Source organism: Pleurodeles waltl, chromosome 8 (genome assembly GCF_031143425.1).
Source record: "Pleurodeles waltl isolate 20211129_DDA chromosome 8, aPleWal1.hap1.20221129, whole genome shotgun sequence".
NCBI classification, from domain to species: Eukaryota; Metazoa; Chordata; class Amphibia; order Caudata; family Salamandridae; genus Pleurodeles; species Pleurodeles waltl.
Window position 1 is genome coordinate 247,381,173 of NC_090447.1, and position 17,521 is coordinate 247,398,693.

The 17,521-nt window shown below is 47.9% G+C and overlaps 1 protein-coding gene across 1 annotated transcript in view; it reads left to right on the forward strand.

Annotated features, from left to right (window-relative positions):
* Positions 1–17,521, forward strand: part of TMPRSS15 (transmembrane serine protease 15) — a 1,384,111-nt gene that overhangs the window by 1,345,869 nt on the left and 20,721 nt on the right. Inside the window, exon 25 of the mRNA XM_069204099.1 lies at positions 1,265–1,404. Coding sequence (XP_069060200.1) covers positions 1,265–1,404 — 140 coding nt within the window. The remainder of the gene's footprint in view (positions 1–1,264; positions 1,405–17,521) is intronic.

Sequence of the window (17,521 nt, forward strand, 5' to 3'; positions counted from 1 at the left end):
GATGACGCTATTGCCCTAACGTGTGCCATGGTGCACAGTATTGTAAATACAGCGCACACATGGTTTTGTTAGGGGGCACAACAAAAGTGTCATATCAAATCTGAAGAGCCATTTTCTTGCAAATCTGGCACTAGGTCACTCATGATGGTGTATGTGAGAAAATACCGGTTTTGGCCTAGTCAACAGCATTTTGTGATTAATTTTAGCGCTGGTAAGAAAACCGTGATCGGTTGGCCTAGGTACATATTTTTCTTTGTGTCTTTGTCATTCAGAAATTGTAGATTTATATCATGAGGTTCAGTAATTAGCAAGGGAGCAATTTGCACCTGATTCAGAATTTCTACCCCTCGTAAAAGAGTAGTAAAAACAATTTGTGCATGATTTCACCCAATCAAGTTGTGCACAAATTGGAATTGCACACAATTTGAACCAGTGATTTGTGACATTTTTTACGTGGTACAAACTGCGGGGGCAAATATCTGCAGACTTGTAATCTTCTTTCCGGAACAAACTGAACTTTCAGCCATTAACAGGATTCTTGGCCTACTTATGACCAAGGTCTTTGGAAGCAGGTCAGACAAAAGATTTTTAGGGAATTCGCCCTACAGGACTTAATTTGAGATGGTGGTTGCTGTGGGGTTCACCGGCATTCATTTGTTGGGGACTGGCACTTATATTTCTTCATCAGACATTGCCCGAGAGAGAAAACAAAAACAAAGAAAGAAGGAGAAAGAGAAAGACGTAAAAACTATCATAGACAAAGAACGGAGGAACGTGCTAAAGTGAAATAAAGAGTCTGTGTGCGCCTAGAAGAGGAATAAAGACACATGAGGTGGATTCAGGGCTAAACATTCACTGCACAGACATTTAATAGCACCGACCACAGGCTTGTGAACAGACATTTGGGCACCGGCACTTATTCTTTTAGAAATTTAGCACTGCCTGGCTCCACATAAGAGTCCCTGCTTCCTCATAGTTTTTAATACCTTGCTAGGTGTCACCAGATTCTCCTCCTTTTCGTTCAAAATCTGAAGAACTATAACTAATGATACTAAAACCACATGCGATAGGATGGATTACACTAACTCTAATGGGTTAAAAGATTGGATGCAGATCTCTTGTGCTCTTGATTTGCCAGCAAGTACACATTGATTCAATTTTGATGAGATCTTGACTGTATGTAATAGTGGCAGTAATACTGTAAGAATGATTACGTACTTAATAATCTCCAATTAAATATTGAATATAATGCTCATTTTAATAGGAGCTGTGGCTTATACATTGCAAGAAGCAGTCATACCGCTTATATCCAATGAGAAATGCCAACAACAGATGCCAGAATATAACATAACAGCAAATATGATATGTGGTGGCTATGAGGAAGGTGGAGTGGATACATGTCAGGTACATATGAAGCACTATGAAAACAAATGTTGAACTGCATTTTCATTGGACTCAACAAAATAATAACTACACTTTTGTTTTATTCTGTTAAATGAAGTTCCTGTTTGGAGATATAAAATTGGGGACATAGTAACTGTTATTGCTTGATCTGATGTGTCTTCTACAGTAGATTCTTAGGCCCATACGTAAAAGGAAATGACGGAGCGTAACGCTGCACCAAAATTAGCAGTACCATGCTCCACCATTTTCACAACACAGGGATGCGCCGTATTTCATTGAATACGGCGCACCTTTGTGTTGTCCCCTGGACTGGCACTAAATTGAGCTGCCTAGCACCAACGCAGGCATCTTTGCAACATTGTGCAAGGATGTCTGCGTTGAGGGGTTTGATTGTTTGTGTGGGAAGGTGTCCCTTCCTGCACATAAACAATCTCTAATGGCTATTTGGCACTTCTGTATATGCTGCACAATGCAGCACACACAGAAGTGCCAAAGCGTCCTTTTGAAATGATTATGTGCAGGAAGGGACACCTTCCTGCACATAAACAATCATGTCTGGTACTTTGCTCTTGCAGCACGAATAGAAAAAGCAAAAAACAAGGAGGAATAAAAGTATTCCTCCTCGTTGCTCCTTCCTAATGCCATCCCTGTGGTGCCATTAGATTTTGGCACTGCCGCTTTTTTTTTAAATCTCATAAATCTGAGGCAGCGTCAAAATGCAATGGGTGTTACTGTGACATGCCCACAGCAACACCAATTGTACGCCTCTTCCATGCAAAGGGCTGCTTAACACCACCTTGTAAATATGGTGCAAGGCACATCAACACTATTGTGGCGCTAGGGGCTCTTAAATATGCCCCAAAGTGCGCAAAAAACCTGTGCTACTCTGAACAAACATGTCATTCAGTATTTAAAGTTGAGAAATATTAACATTTAAATGCTCTCATAATGCATGAAATATATATCTAACTTAGCAGATCATAGCTGCAAAGAAAATGTTTTTGGTGGAATTTTTGTGAGCCATGTATTGAAAAAACGTTTTCCAGAAAGACATTGGGGGTCATTCCGACCCTGGCGGTTGACTACCGCCAGGGCCGGGGACCGCGGATGCACCGCCAACAGGCTGGCGGTGCATCCATGGGCATTCTGACCACGGTCAGAAACGGGAAACCGGCGGTGTCCCGCCGGTTTCCTGCTGCCCTAGGGAATCCTCCATGGAGGCGCTGCAGGCAGCGCCGCCATGGGGATTCCGACCCCCTTACCCCCAGCCTGGTTCTGGCGGTTTTGACCGCCAGAACCTGGCTGGCGGTAACGGGTGTCGTGGGGCCCCTGCAGTGCCCATGCCAATGGCATGGGCACTGCAGGGGCCCCCTAACAGGGCCCCACCAAGATTTTGAGTGTCTGCCAAGCAGACACTGAAAATCGCGACGGGTGCAACTGCACCCGTCGCACCCCATCCACTCCGCCGGCTCCATTCGGAGCCGGCATCCTCATGGAAGGGGGTTTCCCGCTGGGCTGGCCGGCGGCCTTCTGGCGGTCGCCCGCCAGCCCAGCGGGAAACTCAGAATTACCGCGGCGGTCTTTTGACCGCACAGCGGTATTCTGACGGCGGGACTTTGGCGGGCGGCCTCCGCCGCCCGCCAAAGTCAGAATGACCCCCATTATCTCTTTATACCAGCCCCTCGCTCCCGCTACACCTTCCCCATCGTCGCATGTTTCATTAGCCAACAAAGTTTTGGAAAAAATATATTTTATTATCCATTGTTAAATATGTTTTTGAGTCAAAACTGGATGTTCACACTTTTGTGATATTTCCATTCTATATAAGATAGAGAATGTTCAGTCATAGAAAATACTGGCTATGTGTTTACTGATTACACATCTTTGAGTTTTCAGGAGGCTAAAAAACCTGTCTCAGCGTTCCTTCAATCATTTAAAACACTTTTCACCATATAGGCAACTCAAGTTTTAGGGGCACAAAAGACAACTCCTCACTTAATTACTTTGTCTATGTATTTTCCTTCACTAGTAGACCCTTACAACTGAATTGTGTAAGGGACCTCTAAAAACATTCAGCCAGTGATCCCAAACTCTTCAAGCTACTCAAATTACGCTGTCTCAGCCTTGTTCTTAAAACCACAAGCAGATAAATTGGAACCCTTCTTCCTGCAATTGAAATCACTAGCATACTCCCTTGGACACATGAGCATGGACAACTTTATAATGATCATAGAAAACATCATCTAATTCAGGAGTGTCTCTCAGAACAGCAATGATCCTCACCACAATATATACTCACAAACAGAATCCGAAGAAGACTTCCATGACTTAAGTTTCCAATACAAGGAATTTGATTCACAACAGATACAGCTAAAAACATTGCAACTTAATCAATGTTACCCATGCAAACAATTGTCTCTGAAATGAGTACTTCACAACAACGCATTAACTATGGATAATAAAATCCTCCTAGCAAGTACCACATCTCCTCTTATTTTGGAGTACTCAATATTGCACCTAGATCTTGAAGGGAAATCAGTTGAAGGCTTTGTGATGATTCACAAACTATCGAACCAATGCAACACTTTGAAGGTCAATCACATTTCTTTATTCCAATGTGCCTGCATATTAGGGTAACAACTTTAAAAGTGGTACCTACTATTTTCCATATCCTTTACCATTCACCAGCTGACAATTCACGTTTTGTCAAACATCTGATGGAAGTTTTCGCAGAAAGCGTAAATATCACTGTGAACAACAGTCACAATTCACAAAGGTATGCTTGCATGTCTCAATGGACTCCTAGTCCTAGGTATAAAGTTCTACTTTTTTGCTATTCACTTTTACAATTGGAAATTTACACCTAGTAGTAAAGATAAGAGATGCAAACCCTATGCGTGAATTTACTAGTGCAAAGTTACCATTAATAATGCTTTACATGTTTTTGGAAATACTTGCCACTAGGGTGGAGATGTACCTAAAGGAAAATGTAGAGAAGTTTATTAAAGTTTATTTTTAATTTGCAAAAATGATGATAAATAGTTAATGTAAAAGAAAAATGTGTTAGAAAGTGTAAACACATAGGCCCTCATTACGACCCTGGCAGTCGGTGATAAAGTGGCGGTTATGACCATGGCAGACAGATCTTTGAAAGACAGCCAATCTACCACACCGACAAGTCAAAGTTCTGCCCACCATATTACAATAACACAATCTGCCACCATTTCCGGGTCGATACCAATGACATCAAAAGCCTGGTGGAAACTAAGCTCAAAAGTGAAAGGACTTGGAGACACAGGGAAGAACCACGCTGCCATGGAACCAGAACTGCATGTATTTCCGAGGATATTCTACGTTCTGCTACCCCGCGAACAACAACGCTGATGAAGACGATGACGGTGAGTACAGATGCCTAGCACACAAGGGAGGGTGGAGGAAAAAGAAAGTGACACACACATGCACAGCACACCCCCCAGACACACGCCCCATACATACAACCTGATGCCCAAGAAAGCAAGTTAATCCCCCGAAATCGGCTGAATAATGCAAGGTCAAAAAGAATTAACCAAAGTGAGTGTAACAATATCAACACAGTAGAAAAATTAAAAGTTAGGCAATGTAACAGTTATTTACAAATGTACAGAACAAGGGACACTGCCCAGTCCTCAGTTTGCGTGGGCCACATAGCCATAGGCCAAAGTCCAAGGCCCTACTTGTCACCTGCAACAACACAGAGAGGACACTGCAAGGGTATCAGATGGCAAATAGTCAGGCCCCTCAGTGGGTGGGAAGGCACCTCAGCCGGGAGCGGACACAAGACCACTGGTTCTGGAGGGGGCAACATGCCCTGTGCTTGGTCCTGGGGAGTGCAAGGCCACAATCTCTCGAGTGGGTGTCTTGCCCACTTGTTCTGGTGGGGGAAACATGCCCTGTCCTTGGTCCTGGGGAGTGCAAGACCACAGTCTCTTGAGTGCGTGTCTTCCACAGTCTCTCGAGTGGGTGTCTTGCCCCCTGGTCCTGGAGGCGGCAACGTGCCCTGTGCTTGGTCCTGGGGAGTGCAAGGCCACCGTCTCTTGAGTGGATGTCTTGCCCAATGGTTCTGGAGGGGGTAATGTGCCCTGTGCTTGGTCCTGGGGAGTGCAAGGCCACAGTCTCTCGAGTGGGTGTCTTGCCCACTGGTTCCGCAGGGGGCAACATGCCCTGTGCTTGGTCCTGGAGAGTGTATGGCCACAGTCTCTCGAGTGGGTGTCTTCCCCACTGGTTCTTGAGGGAACAACATGCCCTGTGCCTGGTCCTGGGGAGTGCAATGCCACAGTCTATCGATTGGGTGTCTTGCCCAATAGTTCTGGAGGGAGCAACATGCCCTGTGCTTGTCACCACACTGGGATCCCCCCTCTTGTGCAAGTACTATCAGTGGTCCATTTCCTGGCAACTGGTTCTTTCCAAGTGACAGTGGGCTTGGCAATCCAGTGTGAATTCCTTCCAGGAATACATTAGATTGTTGCATATGGGGTGCCAGCCCCTGGATGGCATTTACAATGGTTGACTGCCCTACAGAGATGGATCTCAGGAGGTCAATAGCCTCCTCACTAAGGGCAGCAGGGCTGACTGAGGCAGGGCCTGAGGTGCCTGGGGCGAAGGAGATGCCCACCCTCCTGGGTGAGCAGGCATGGGCAACTCGATGAGGGGCTGCTGGGAGGGCAGTGCTGGTACGGGGCTGACGGCTGTACCTGTAGCTGGGGTGGTCACAGAAGAGTCGGCCACCACCAGGGAGCTTCCATCGGATGAGGTATCTATGTCTGAAGTGTCCCCTCCAGTCTCAGCCATGGTGCTCCCCTCACCCTCCGTCCCTCTGGTTCCCTCAGAGTCAGTGGACTCTGCCTCCTTGCTCCTGTGGGATGCAGCTCCCTCTTTCGCCGGTGCTTCTGCTCCTCCGCCAGATTATGCTAATGCACATAAGGACAGGATGACAAAACAAAAAAGTGGGGGGAGAAACAAAGGATATACTGGGTCAATGGCTGCACCAACACCACCGTTGGCATACACTGCACCTTCACACACAGAGAACAGGCGTATGCACTATGCATTGCACCACCACTGACATCGCTAGCCACCAAGGCATGAGGAGGGGCATACACCACCAACTGCAGCACAACAGGGACCCATGCAGCCCTGACCAGTAGTGGATACTTGCAAGCTAGGTAGGCAGGATTATCCCTTCAGAACCCTAGCTACCAGAGGACCTATGCTGCTATGCCAGGCCTGGCCTGGGGCGCCCATTGACACACATCCACCACCCGGATACCACTCCACCATACGTAAGTTGTAATGATGGGCACTGTACTCACCCTTTTGTGGCTGCTGTGATGCCCTCAAGCGCCCATCCAGCTCTGGATAGGCCACGGCTAGTATGATGGCCATCAGGGGAGTCAGGGTTCGATGGGCACCCCTTCCTCATTGGGAGGCCATCCCTCAGCTGGGCCTTTGCCGTCTTCCGTGCCCAGCGTCTCAGGTCCTCCCACCGTTTGTGATAGTGGGTGCTCCGCCTGCCATAGACCCCCAGGGTTCACACCTACTTGGCAATGGCACGCCATATACCCTTCTTTTGATGGGCGCTGACCTGCAGAGGCAGTACACACAGGAAAATACCATTAGACATACAGTCTAGCCTGTTACACATATGGTCCACCATACCTGTTCCCATCACCATTGGCACACACATGACCAAGAACACAAGCTGTACGCCACAAAGAGGACATCCACCCACCCCCCTTAACCGATACCTTCACACACACCACTCAATGCATTCATGCCATATGTAGCATCCCCAAAGTGTACTCACCTGTTGGTCTGGAGGCCCACTCTCTCCAACTCCTCCAAAGTGAAGGCTGGGGCTCTTTCCCCAGTCACATGGGCCATGGTAGGTTCCACACACAGGTCACAGCAGCACATGCAGTGTAGGTCCTCTCCTTTGGAAGGTCAGGTAGCAAGTGAGGAGTCAGATAGAAAGAGGAGGTCACGTCCTCGGTGTTGCATACCATCACCGCCGGCGTAGATCACCATTGGCCACTGTACCCCATAGGGGCCTGTATTAACCAATGAGGAGTTGCACAGCAGTTCCCGACCACCTCCCGCCACGGCGCACAACGTCAGCAGAATTACCTCACTTCCACCTGTCCCTCCACACAGGACAGGCGGACGCCATTTCTGGGGGGGAGAGGGCAACCTTATGGATTCACACTGCGTCACAGGAGAAATAGGCACAAACTGGACAAATCACACTGACCCATTACATGTTTACAGATTGAAAACTCCTGTTGTGGCTCAAATGTTCAGTTTGTGACAGCCTCCTCACTCTTATGTCCCTTAGATACCTACCGTTGCGGATGAATAGGAGATGGAGACATACCCCCGTTCACAGATCCCTGGTGGACTTGGCAACACTGGAGGACAGGCACATTATCCTCACCTATAGACTGGACAGGGCCACAGTCACAGAGCTGTGTGCACAATTGGAGCCTGACCTGACATCTGCTATCCGTTACCCCAATGGGATCCCCCCTCTTGTGCAAGTGCTATCAGTGCTCCATTTTCTGGCAACTGGTTCTTTTCAACTGACGGTGGGCTTGGCAGCAGGAATGTCACAGCCAATGTTCTCAAACGTGCTGACAAGAGTGTTGTTTGCCTTGATAAAACACATGTGCAGCTTCATTGTTTTCCACCAGGTTGAGGATTTGGCCACAGTGAAAGCCGAGTTTTATGCAATGGAACATATCCCAAATATAATTGGGGTGATTGATGGTACACATATTGCATTTGTTCACCCCCACCCCGGCAGAATGAACAGGTTTTCAGGAATCGTAAGGGTTTCCATTTTATGAATGTGCAGATAGTGCGCTTCGCGAACTAGTACATCTCCCACAACAATGCTAAGTATCCTGGATCAGTGCATGAAGCCTTTGTCCTAAGGAATAGCAGCATCCCAAATGGGCCAAATACAGAGGCACAGGGTGTGGCTAATAGGTGAGCCCTGGTTCCCACCAAGTATATATTGGTGTATAGGTGTGGTGTTGGCCATATAGGATAGTGGGTGGCTAAATGTTGTCCCTCAATATTTGCAGGTGACTCTGGTTACCCAAACCTATCATGGCTGCTGACCCCTGTGAGGAATGCCAGGACAAGGTCAGAAGAATGTTATAATGAGGCACATGCGTGAACAAGAAGGATCATTGAAAGGATCTATGGCCTCCTGAAGGCCAGGTTCCGGTGCCTCAATCTAACTGGTGGATCCCTGTGCTACTCACCCAAGAGGGTCTGCCAGATCGTAGTGGAATGCTGCATGTTCCACAACCTGGCCCTCAGATGCCATGTCCCTTTTCTGCAGGAGGAGGAGACTGGAGATACCCCTGTGGCAGCAGTAGACCCTGTGGACAGTGAGGATGAGGAGGCAGAGGACAAGGATGAGGACAACAGAACATCAGTTATTCAACAATACTTCAAATGAAACACAGGTAGGACAGTGTAACTTTAAATTTCAATGACTTTGGTTGTACTCTGTGTGGCAATGGCATGCTGATATTTCCCGCTTCTATACCTACTTACTGTTCCCTCTGCCAATTCATTTAGCAGATGTTGGTGAACTGACATAAACGCCTAGTGTGATTACTACAGCGAGCTACAGGTTATTAATCTATGCTCATTCGATGTACAGTTACATTGCAATGTTTCTACCTGTTTCACATAATGCATATTTGTTGGAAAATGGGTTATTGGTAAGGGCAGGTAGGTACCTACACCTAGCAACAAGCCACCAACCTCCACTTAGGTACAGTTAGGTCTCAGTAAATTAATCCCAGCTCCACCCTTGGTAGCTTGGCAACGAGCATCAAGGCTTAACTTAGGAGACAGTGTGTAAAGCATTCAAATATCACAAAACAGTAATTAAATAAAACACAGCAACTGTTTAAAAATACAAAACCAATTTATAAAAATAGTTTATATTTTTATCTTTAAAATGACAAAAAAAACGAATAAAATCGGATAAAGGGAACCGGAGATATGAATTTTTAAAGAATTATTACTTTTCTAGCGCTTAGAAACAAAAAGCGCCAATCGGGTCATCTGGTTGCACCTCGACCGGGGCAAAGTCAAACTTTCAGGCCGACCGCGATGGAGCCCTGCTCGGCTACAGGTCGCGGGAGGCATCGGTTAAAAAGTTACTTTCTGAATAAGCCTTTATTTTGAAGATTTTCTTCAGCGGGACGAACCTGCCAGTCGAATCCGACCTCCTGGAGCCCTTGTCCGGATACGCAATGCTGGATTCCTCGGTGGAGATTTTTACCTTCGGACTTAGTCGTTTTTTCGAGGTGAAAATCCTTTGACCGGGGTAAACCTGGATCTTGATCCGACGTCCGTGGAGCCCTTCTCGGATACGATGGCTGGGAGGTCCCGGTCAACTTTTTACCTTCGGACTTAGTCTCTTTTTCGAAGATTTTTCTTTACCGGGACGAACCACCAAGTCAGGCCGGGTCGCGGTTGAGGCAAGCCGGCTAGAATTTCCGCGGCGGGTCGGTCCCTCTCTGGAGCTTTTTTTCAAAAATTCTCAAATCTTCTCCAAACTTCTGGGGCTTCACCCAGATGTCCTTTTAAGGTTCTTTTGGGGTCCACAGCTCACCCCAAGGATCCAGAAGTTCTGTGATGGTCCTTGGGGGGTGCGGACTTCAACTCCCAGAATGCACCTGGCGCAAACTCCTTTTTGGCCACTGGACAGTGGTCAGCTGGTCACTTTTCAGGAGTTGGTGCAGGGGGACTCTGGATAGCAATTTTTCACCTGTAGCAAACAGGGAGTCCCTCCTTGAACCAGTTGAAGCCAGGCAAAGTCCTTCTTGTGGTGAAGCCCAAGTGTGCAGCTGGTGCAGTCCTTCTGAGTGCAGGTTCCAGGTGCAGGCCAGGGGTCCAGCAGGGCAGTCCTTCTTCTTCTTTAGTTCTTTTCTTGTTCAATTCTGGAGGGGATCTGAGGTGTGGGTGCAGGTCTGCCAGTTTTATCCTTGCTCCTGGGTGAAAAGCAGGGGGGTCCTGGTTCTCCAATCAGGTACAGGGTCGTCCCCCTGTGATGACAACTTCCTGGGAAGTGTTGCAAAAATCCATCCCAGTGGGCAACATTCTCTAAAAATCCAACATGGCTGAATCTGATTTTTGGAGGTTACATCTGGCTGAGCCCACCCACTGGTGTGGCTAAAAATCATAAACACACCCCTCTCTTACCCTCTCCTAATCTAATCAAGGGGGCACCTAGCTGTCTGGGGTTGCAGGATGTGGGGGTGTTGCTGGTTGCTCCAAATGTCCTTCTCTGCCTTTGAAGACCAGTTTGGCAGCCCTCCCCCTTCCTGCCTCACCATCTGCTGAGGGGAGATTCTCTCCCACAAGCACATTCCTTTGTGTGAAGCCAGGCCACTTCACAACTCATCAAGGCAGCTCTGCGAAGCTGCTGCAGGCTGGCCAATCAGAGCACAGCAGCAAAAACAATGCAGGGCTGAAATTGGCAACTTTTTAGGTAAAGTCTATAACTCTTTACCTGAACAAGTTATATTAAATCCCACAACTGGAAGTTGTGGGATTTATTACAACAATTAATTTGATACCAAATTCTTGGTATGCAACATTTAAGGAGACTTTAAAATTTAAAATAAAGTCTCCCCATTCTAGCCTATGAAGGCCATTTACTTCAATGAGGGAAAAACGAATTTGGCTGTTTTTACCTCACCAGGGTTTATAAATCTATTTTTATAAAGTCCCTGCTTATAGTTACATGGCACCCAGCACTAGGGGCACATAGGGCACACCTTAGGGGTGACTTATATGTAAAAATAAGGTAGTTCAAGACTTTGGAAGTACTTTTAATTCCAAAGTCGAATTTGCACATAACTTTAATTTAAAAGCAGCCAGCAAGGCAGGCCTGCCTTTAAAATGACACTGGGCACCTCAGCAGTGCACCTAGGTGTGCACCACCTATGCTGTGGTCCCTAAACCTACATGCCCTACCATATACTAGGGACTTATAGGTAGGTTAACTTAGCCAATTATAATTAGCCTAATTTGCATATCCATTTTACACAGAGCACAGGCCCTGGGACTGGTTAGCAGTACCCAGGGCACCATCAGAGTCAGGAAAACACCAGCATAAAGTGGAAAATGGGGGCAAAAAGTCAGGGGGCCTCTGCAATCAGCCCTGTTTTCTCACACAAGCCCCCCCCCCAGCCCACACGCCCAGGAGACTCAGCCCAACCCTGGGAGAGTCTTCCTGGCTTGTTAGGCGAGGAAGACAGTGAAGAAAACTGTCTGTCCCTTTGCAGGGCCTACTCTGCCTTACATCCTCCTGTCATGGTCACTCCCTCTGGGTAGTGAAGCCATCCCAACAGTGAAAGGACCCATCTCAAACTGAAACTTCCCTCTAGGGGGGTCTTCCTCCTCTCTCTCTGCCAACTTGGGTAGTGAGGTGCCCACCTCCCCTACTCCTAACTTTGCTAGGGAAACACCTAGCTTACCCAAAGAGGTCACCCAACACTTGAGCAACCTCACCATGACCAACAGGGTCAGGGGGCCTACTTTGCTATTGGCCCTGGGGTCTGCCTCCCAGGCCAAGTACAGTGCTGCCAGGAAGGCTAGCACCCAGCAGAGGCTACTGACAGCTGTCAGTACCCAGAAACACACCCTAAGCTCTCCACTGACAGGTGGCTGAGCTGCTTTAGGGGCAACTTTGGGGTCCTGGCACCCCTCTTGCTGTCTAGAGTGGGGGGCTACCACCTCCTGTGGCAGACACCCTCCTTCCACTCTCCCTTCTATCAGTGCAGGGGCAACACCCTGCATCTGGACAGCTGCCTGACTACTCAGGACTTCCTTGGGGTCAGGGGAGGCCTCACCAGTGCCAACTCTGGGCTCCCCCCCTACTGGGGCAGAAGGCCTTTGGCTCCCTGGAACTCTCTTTAAGAGTGGCCTACCCTTCCTTTTCTTCTTTCCTTTTCTTGGGGACCCCTGTCTCCTAACTGTAGGGACTGACTCCCCAGGACTTTGGTTTGGGGGGGCGCCCTGGGCGACCGCCCCATCTGGGACCAGACCCACCTCTGGGAGGTCATTGCCCAGGATACAATCTAGGGGGAGGTCAGCACTGACTACCACCCTAAACCAATCAAGGATACCCTCCCTCTCTATGGGCACTATGGCTACAGGTTTGGTGGTGACCTCCCCTGTGGCTATCCTGACTTTCCTTGTCTCTCCTGGGACATACATGTCTGGGGTCACTAACCGGTCACTCACTATAGTGTGACTGGCACAGGTGTCTCTCTGGCCAGTGGTAGGGATCCCATTCACCTGAATGGGGTGGAAGTGCCTACTTCCACCCTCAGGGATCACCAGCTTACCATCTGGTCCTGTCTCCCAGCTCAATGCTAGGAGGACTTCATCATCTGAGGAGTCCTCCTCCATGGCTACACTGGACAGCCCAGTGCTAACCACCTTCTTTGGACAGGCTGCATCTCCTCTGAAGTGACCTGTCTGCTGACAGTTAAAGCAAGCCCTACTGTCCAAGAGCTTTTTTAACCCTGGGTCTCCCTGTCTCTGCTTGTCAGAGTGGGAGTGGGATTTACTCTCCTCCTTCTTAGGGTTCTGGGGTACAGAGGGAGTCTCTGTGGTGGGCTTACCACCTCCCTCCTTAGGTTTTTGGGGACCTGACCCCCCCTTCTTGGAGTCTCCCCCCTGGGATTTGACAACCACCCTGGTTCTCAACCACTCATCAGCTGCCTCCCCCAGCTCTCTAGGGTTGGTCTGCTTAGAGTCCACTAGATGCTGGCGTAACCTTTCTTGGGTACAATTGGTCAAGATGTGCTCTCTCATGATCAGATTGTATAACCCCTCATAAGTATTTACTTTGTTACCAATAATCCAGCCCTCTAGTGCCTTTAGTGAGGTGTCTACAAAGTCAACCCAAGACTGGGTACTGACCTTCTGGGTGTCCCTAAACTAGAGCCTATACTGCTCTGGGGACAGACCAAACTTTTTAGTCAAGCAACTCTTCATACTGGGGTATGAGTCTGCATCCTCCCCCCTCATGGTTAGGAGCCTATCCCTCCCAGAGTTGGGAACTAACTCCCAAAGAAGTGAACCCCAATACTGAGGCTTGACTCTCCTCATCTGGAGGGCCCTCTCAAAGGCCCCCAGCCACTTATCTATGTCATCCCCCTCTACATAGGCAGGAACCACCCCTTTGGGTAATCTGGGGGAAAAAACCCCACCCAGGGACACCTCAGCTTCTTTATCGCTGCCACCATCTCTTTTCTCCTTGTTTGCCCACTTTTTCTTTTCTAGGGCCAGCTTGTCTGTTTCCAAAGCTATGTATGCTAGCTGGGCCTCCAGCTCTCTTTCTCTGATGGATGGGTTCTCTCCTCCTGAAAGGACCCCCTTCCCACCACTAGCTTTGGGTCTGCCCCTAGTGACTGTATTTACTGAGGACCGTTCTTCCTCGTCCTCACATAGGTTCAGATGCCTTCCCTCCCCTGAGTGGTTAGAGCTAGCATCCTCCCCTTTTTCTCCCTCCTCTGGAGCTTCCTCTGAGCCTACCTCTTGGGCCTCAGCCCATGCTGTCAGGGATTTGATCAGGATTTGCTTCCTGAGATCAGTGGTTGCAGGCAACCCTCTTTCAATACACAACCCCCTAAGCTGGACTACTGTCAGTGTGGGTAGGCTAGCCAGATCAAGCTCCATGGTTCCCTAGTTTTGTGTCAACAAAAACTTTTTGCAAAAATTGGAAACAAGAATTTAGAAAAATTACAAAAATTCAATAATTGAAATTAATCCAAATTAATAATAATAAAAAATAAAAAAAAAAAAATAAAAAAAAAATGTGTTTGCACTAAGACAATTTAAAGGATTTTTAATTCGTTTTACTTAAAACTGTAACGTGATACTGAACACAAGTACAGGATCCCACCGCTGCCACCAAAAATGTTGGAAAATGGGTTATTGGTAAGGGCAGGTAGGTACCTACACCTAGCAACAAGCCACCAACCTCCACTTAGGTACAGTTAGGTCTCAGTAAATTAATCCCAGCTCCACCCTTGGTAGCTTGGCAACGAGCGTCAAGGCTTAACTTAGGAGACAGTGTGTAAAGCATTCAAATATCACAAAACAGTAATTAAATAAAACACAGGAAACAGTTTAAAAATCCAAAACCAATTTATAAAAATAGTTTATATTTTTATCTTTAAAATCACACAAAAACGAATAAAATCGGATAAAGGGAACCGGAGATATGAATTTTTAAAGAATTATTACTTTTCTAGCGCTTAGAAACAAAAAGCTCCAATCGGGTCATCTGGTTGCACCTCGACCGGGGCAAAGTCAAACTTTCAGGCCGACCGCGATGGAGCCCTGCTCGGCTACAGGTCGCGGGAGGCCTCGGTTAAAAAGTTACCTTCTGACTTAGTCTTTATTTTGAAGATTTTCTTCAGCGGGACGAACCTGCCAGTCGAATCCGACCTCCTGGAGCCCTTGTCCGGATACGCGATGCTGGATTCCTCGGTGGAGATTTTTACCTTCGGACTTAGTCATTTTTTCGAGGTGAAAATCCTTCGACCGGGGTAAACCTGGATCTTGATCCGACGTCCGTGGAGCCCTTCTCGGATACGATGGCTGGGAGGTCCCGGTCAACTTTTTACCTTCGGACTTAGTCTCTTTTTCGAAGATTTTTCTTTACCGGGACGAACCACCAAGTCAGGCCGGGTCGCGGTTGAGGCAAGCCGGCTAGAATTTCCACGGCGGGTCAGTCCCTCTCTGGAGCTTTTTTTCAAAAATTCTCAAATCTTCTCCAAACTTCTGGGGCTTCACCCAGATGTCCTTTTAAGGTTCTTTTGGGGTCCACAGCTCACCCCAAGGATCCAGAAGTTCTGTGATGGTCCTTGGGGGGTGTGGACTTCAACTCCCAGAATGCATCTGGCGCAAACTCCTTTTTGGCCACTGGACAGTGGTCAGCTGGTCACTTTTCGGGAGTTGGTGCAGGGGGACTCTGGATAGCAATGTTTCACCTGTAGCAAACAGGGAGTCCCTCCTTGAACCAGTTGAAGCCAGGCAAAGTCCTTCTTGTGGTGAAGCCCAAGTGTGCAGCTGGTGCAGTCCTTCTGAGTGCAGGTTCCAGGTGCAGGCCAGGGGTCCAGCAGGGCAGTCCTTCTTCTTCTTTAGTTCTTTTCTTGTTCAATTCTGGAGGGGATCTGAGGTGTGGGTGCAGGTCTGCCAGTTTTATCCTTGCTCCTGGGTGAAAAGCAGGGGGGTCCTGGTTCTCCAATCAGGTACAGGGTCGTCCCCCTGTGATGACAACTTCCTGGGAAGTGTGGCAAAAATCCATCCCAGTGGGCAACATTCTCTAAAAATCCAACATGGCTGAATCTGATTTTTAGAGGTTACATCTGGCTGAGCCCACCCACTGGTGTGGCTAAAAATCATAAACACACCCCTCTCTTGCCCTCTCCTAATCTAATCAAGGGGGCACCTAGCTGTCTGGGGTTGCAGGATGTGGCGGTGTTGCTGGTTGCTCCAAATGTCCTTCTCTGCCTTTGAAGACCAGTTTGGCAGCCCTCCCCCTTCCTGCCTCACCATCTGCTGAGGGGAGATTCTCTCCCACAAGCACATTCCTTTGTGTGAAGCCAGGCCACTTCACACCTCATCAAGGCAGCTCTGCGAAGCTGCTGCAGGCTGGCCAATCAGAGCACAGCAGCAAAAACAATGCAGGGCTGAAATTGGCAACTTTTTAGGTAAAGTCTATAACTCTTTACCTGAACAAGTTATATTAAATCCCACAACTGGAAGTTGTGGGATTTATTACAACAATTAATTTGATACCAAATTCTTGGTATGCAACATTTAAGGAGACTTTAAAATTTAAAATAAAGTCTCCCCATTCTAGCCTATGAAGGCCATTTACTTCAATGAGGGAAAAACGAATTTGGCTGTTTTTACCTCACCAGGGTTTATAAATCTATTTTTATAAAGTCCCTGCTTATAGTTACATGGCACCCAGTCCTAGGGGCACATAGGGCACACCTTAGGGGTGACTTATATGTAAAAATAAGGTAGTTCAAGACTTTGGAAGTACTTTTAATTCCAAAGTCGAATTTGCATATAACTTTAATTTAAAAGCAGCCAGCAAGGCAGGCCTGCCTTTAAAATGACACTGGGCACCTCAGCAGTGCACCTAGGTGTGCACCACCTATGCTGTGGTCCCTAAACCTACATGCCCTACCATGTACTAGGGACTTATAGGTAGGTTAACTTAGCCAATTATAATTAGCCTAATTTGCATATCCATTTTACACAGAGCACAGGCCCTGGGACTGGTTAGCAGTACCCAGGGCACCATCAGAGTCAGGAAAACACCAGCATAAAGTGGAAAATGGGGGCAAAAAGTTAGGGGGCCTCTGCAATCAGCCCTGTTTTCTCACAATATTTGATATACATAACATACTCCAAATGGATTTTTTTCAAAGAGTGTTTATTGAAGTGCTAACATATAGGGGCAAGTGCAATGGGATAGGGTGATGATGGAGGAAAGTCCATGGTATTGTTCCAGTATGTTTGTAGCACAGGTGCATTGTCCAAGGGGACATAGGAAGGTGAGCAATGGCAGTTCAAGGTGGACAGGGTGACCGAGTGGGACACAGGGTGACAGTCAGGAGAGTCTCATTTCCTGGCGGGGGTCTTGGCAAGTGTCTCTGGCTTCTGTCTGGATCGCAGGGAGCATTTGCAGGGTGGTTCACCTTCTGCAGGGGGAGGGGTGCTGGTGGCCTGTGAGTTGTGTGGCGTGGCCTCCTGGCCACTAGTGGTAGTGGAACTGGAAGGCTGTTCAGATGTCTGGCTAGTGGCAGGGGCCCGCTGGTGTGAGACTGCCTCCCTCATAATGTTGGCCATGTCTGCCAGAACCCCGGCTATGGAGATCAGGGTGTTGTTGATGGCCTGCAAGTCCTCCCATATCCCCTGGTACTGTCCCTCCTGCAGCCCCTTGTTCTCATGTACATTGTCCAGGATCTGGCCCATCGTGTCCTGGGAATGTTGATATGCTCCCAGGATCTCGGTG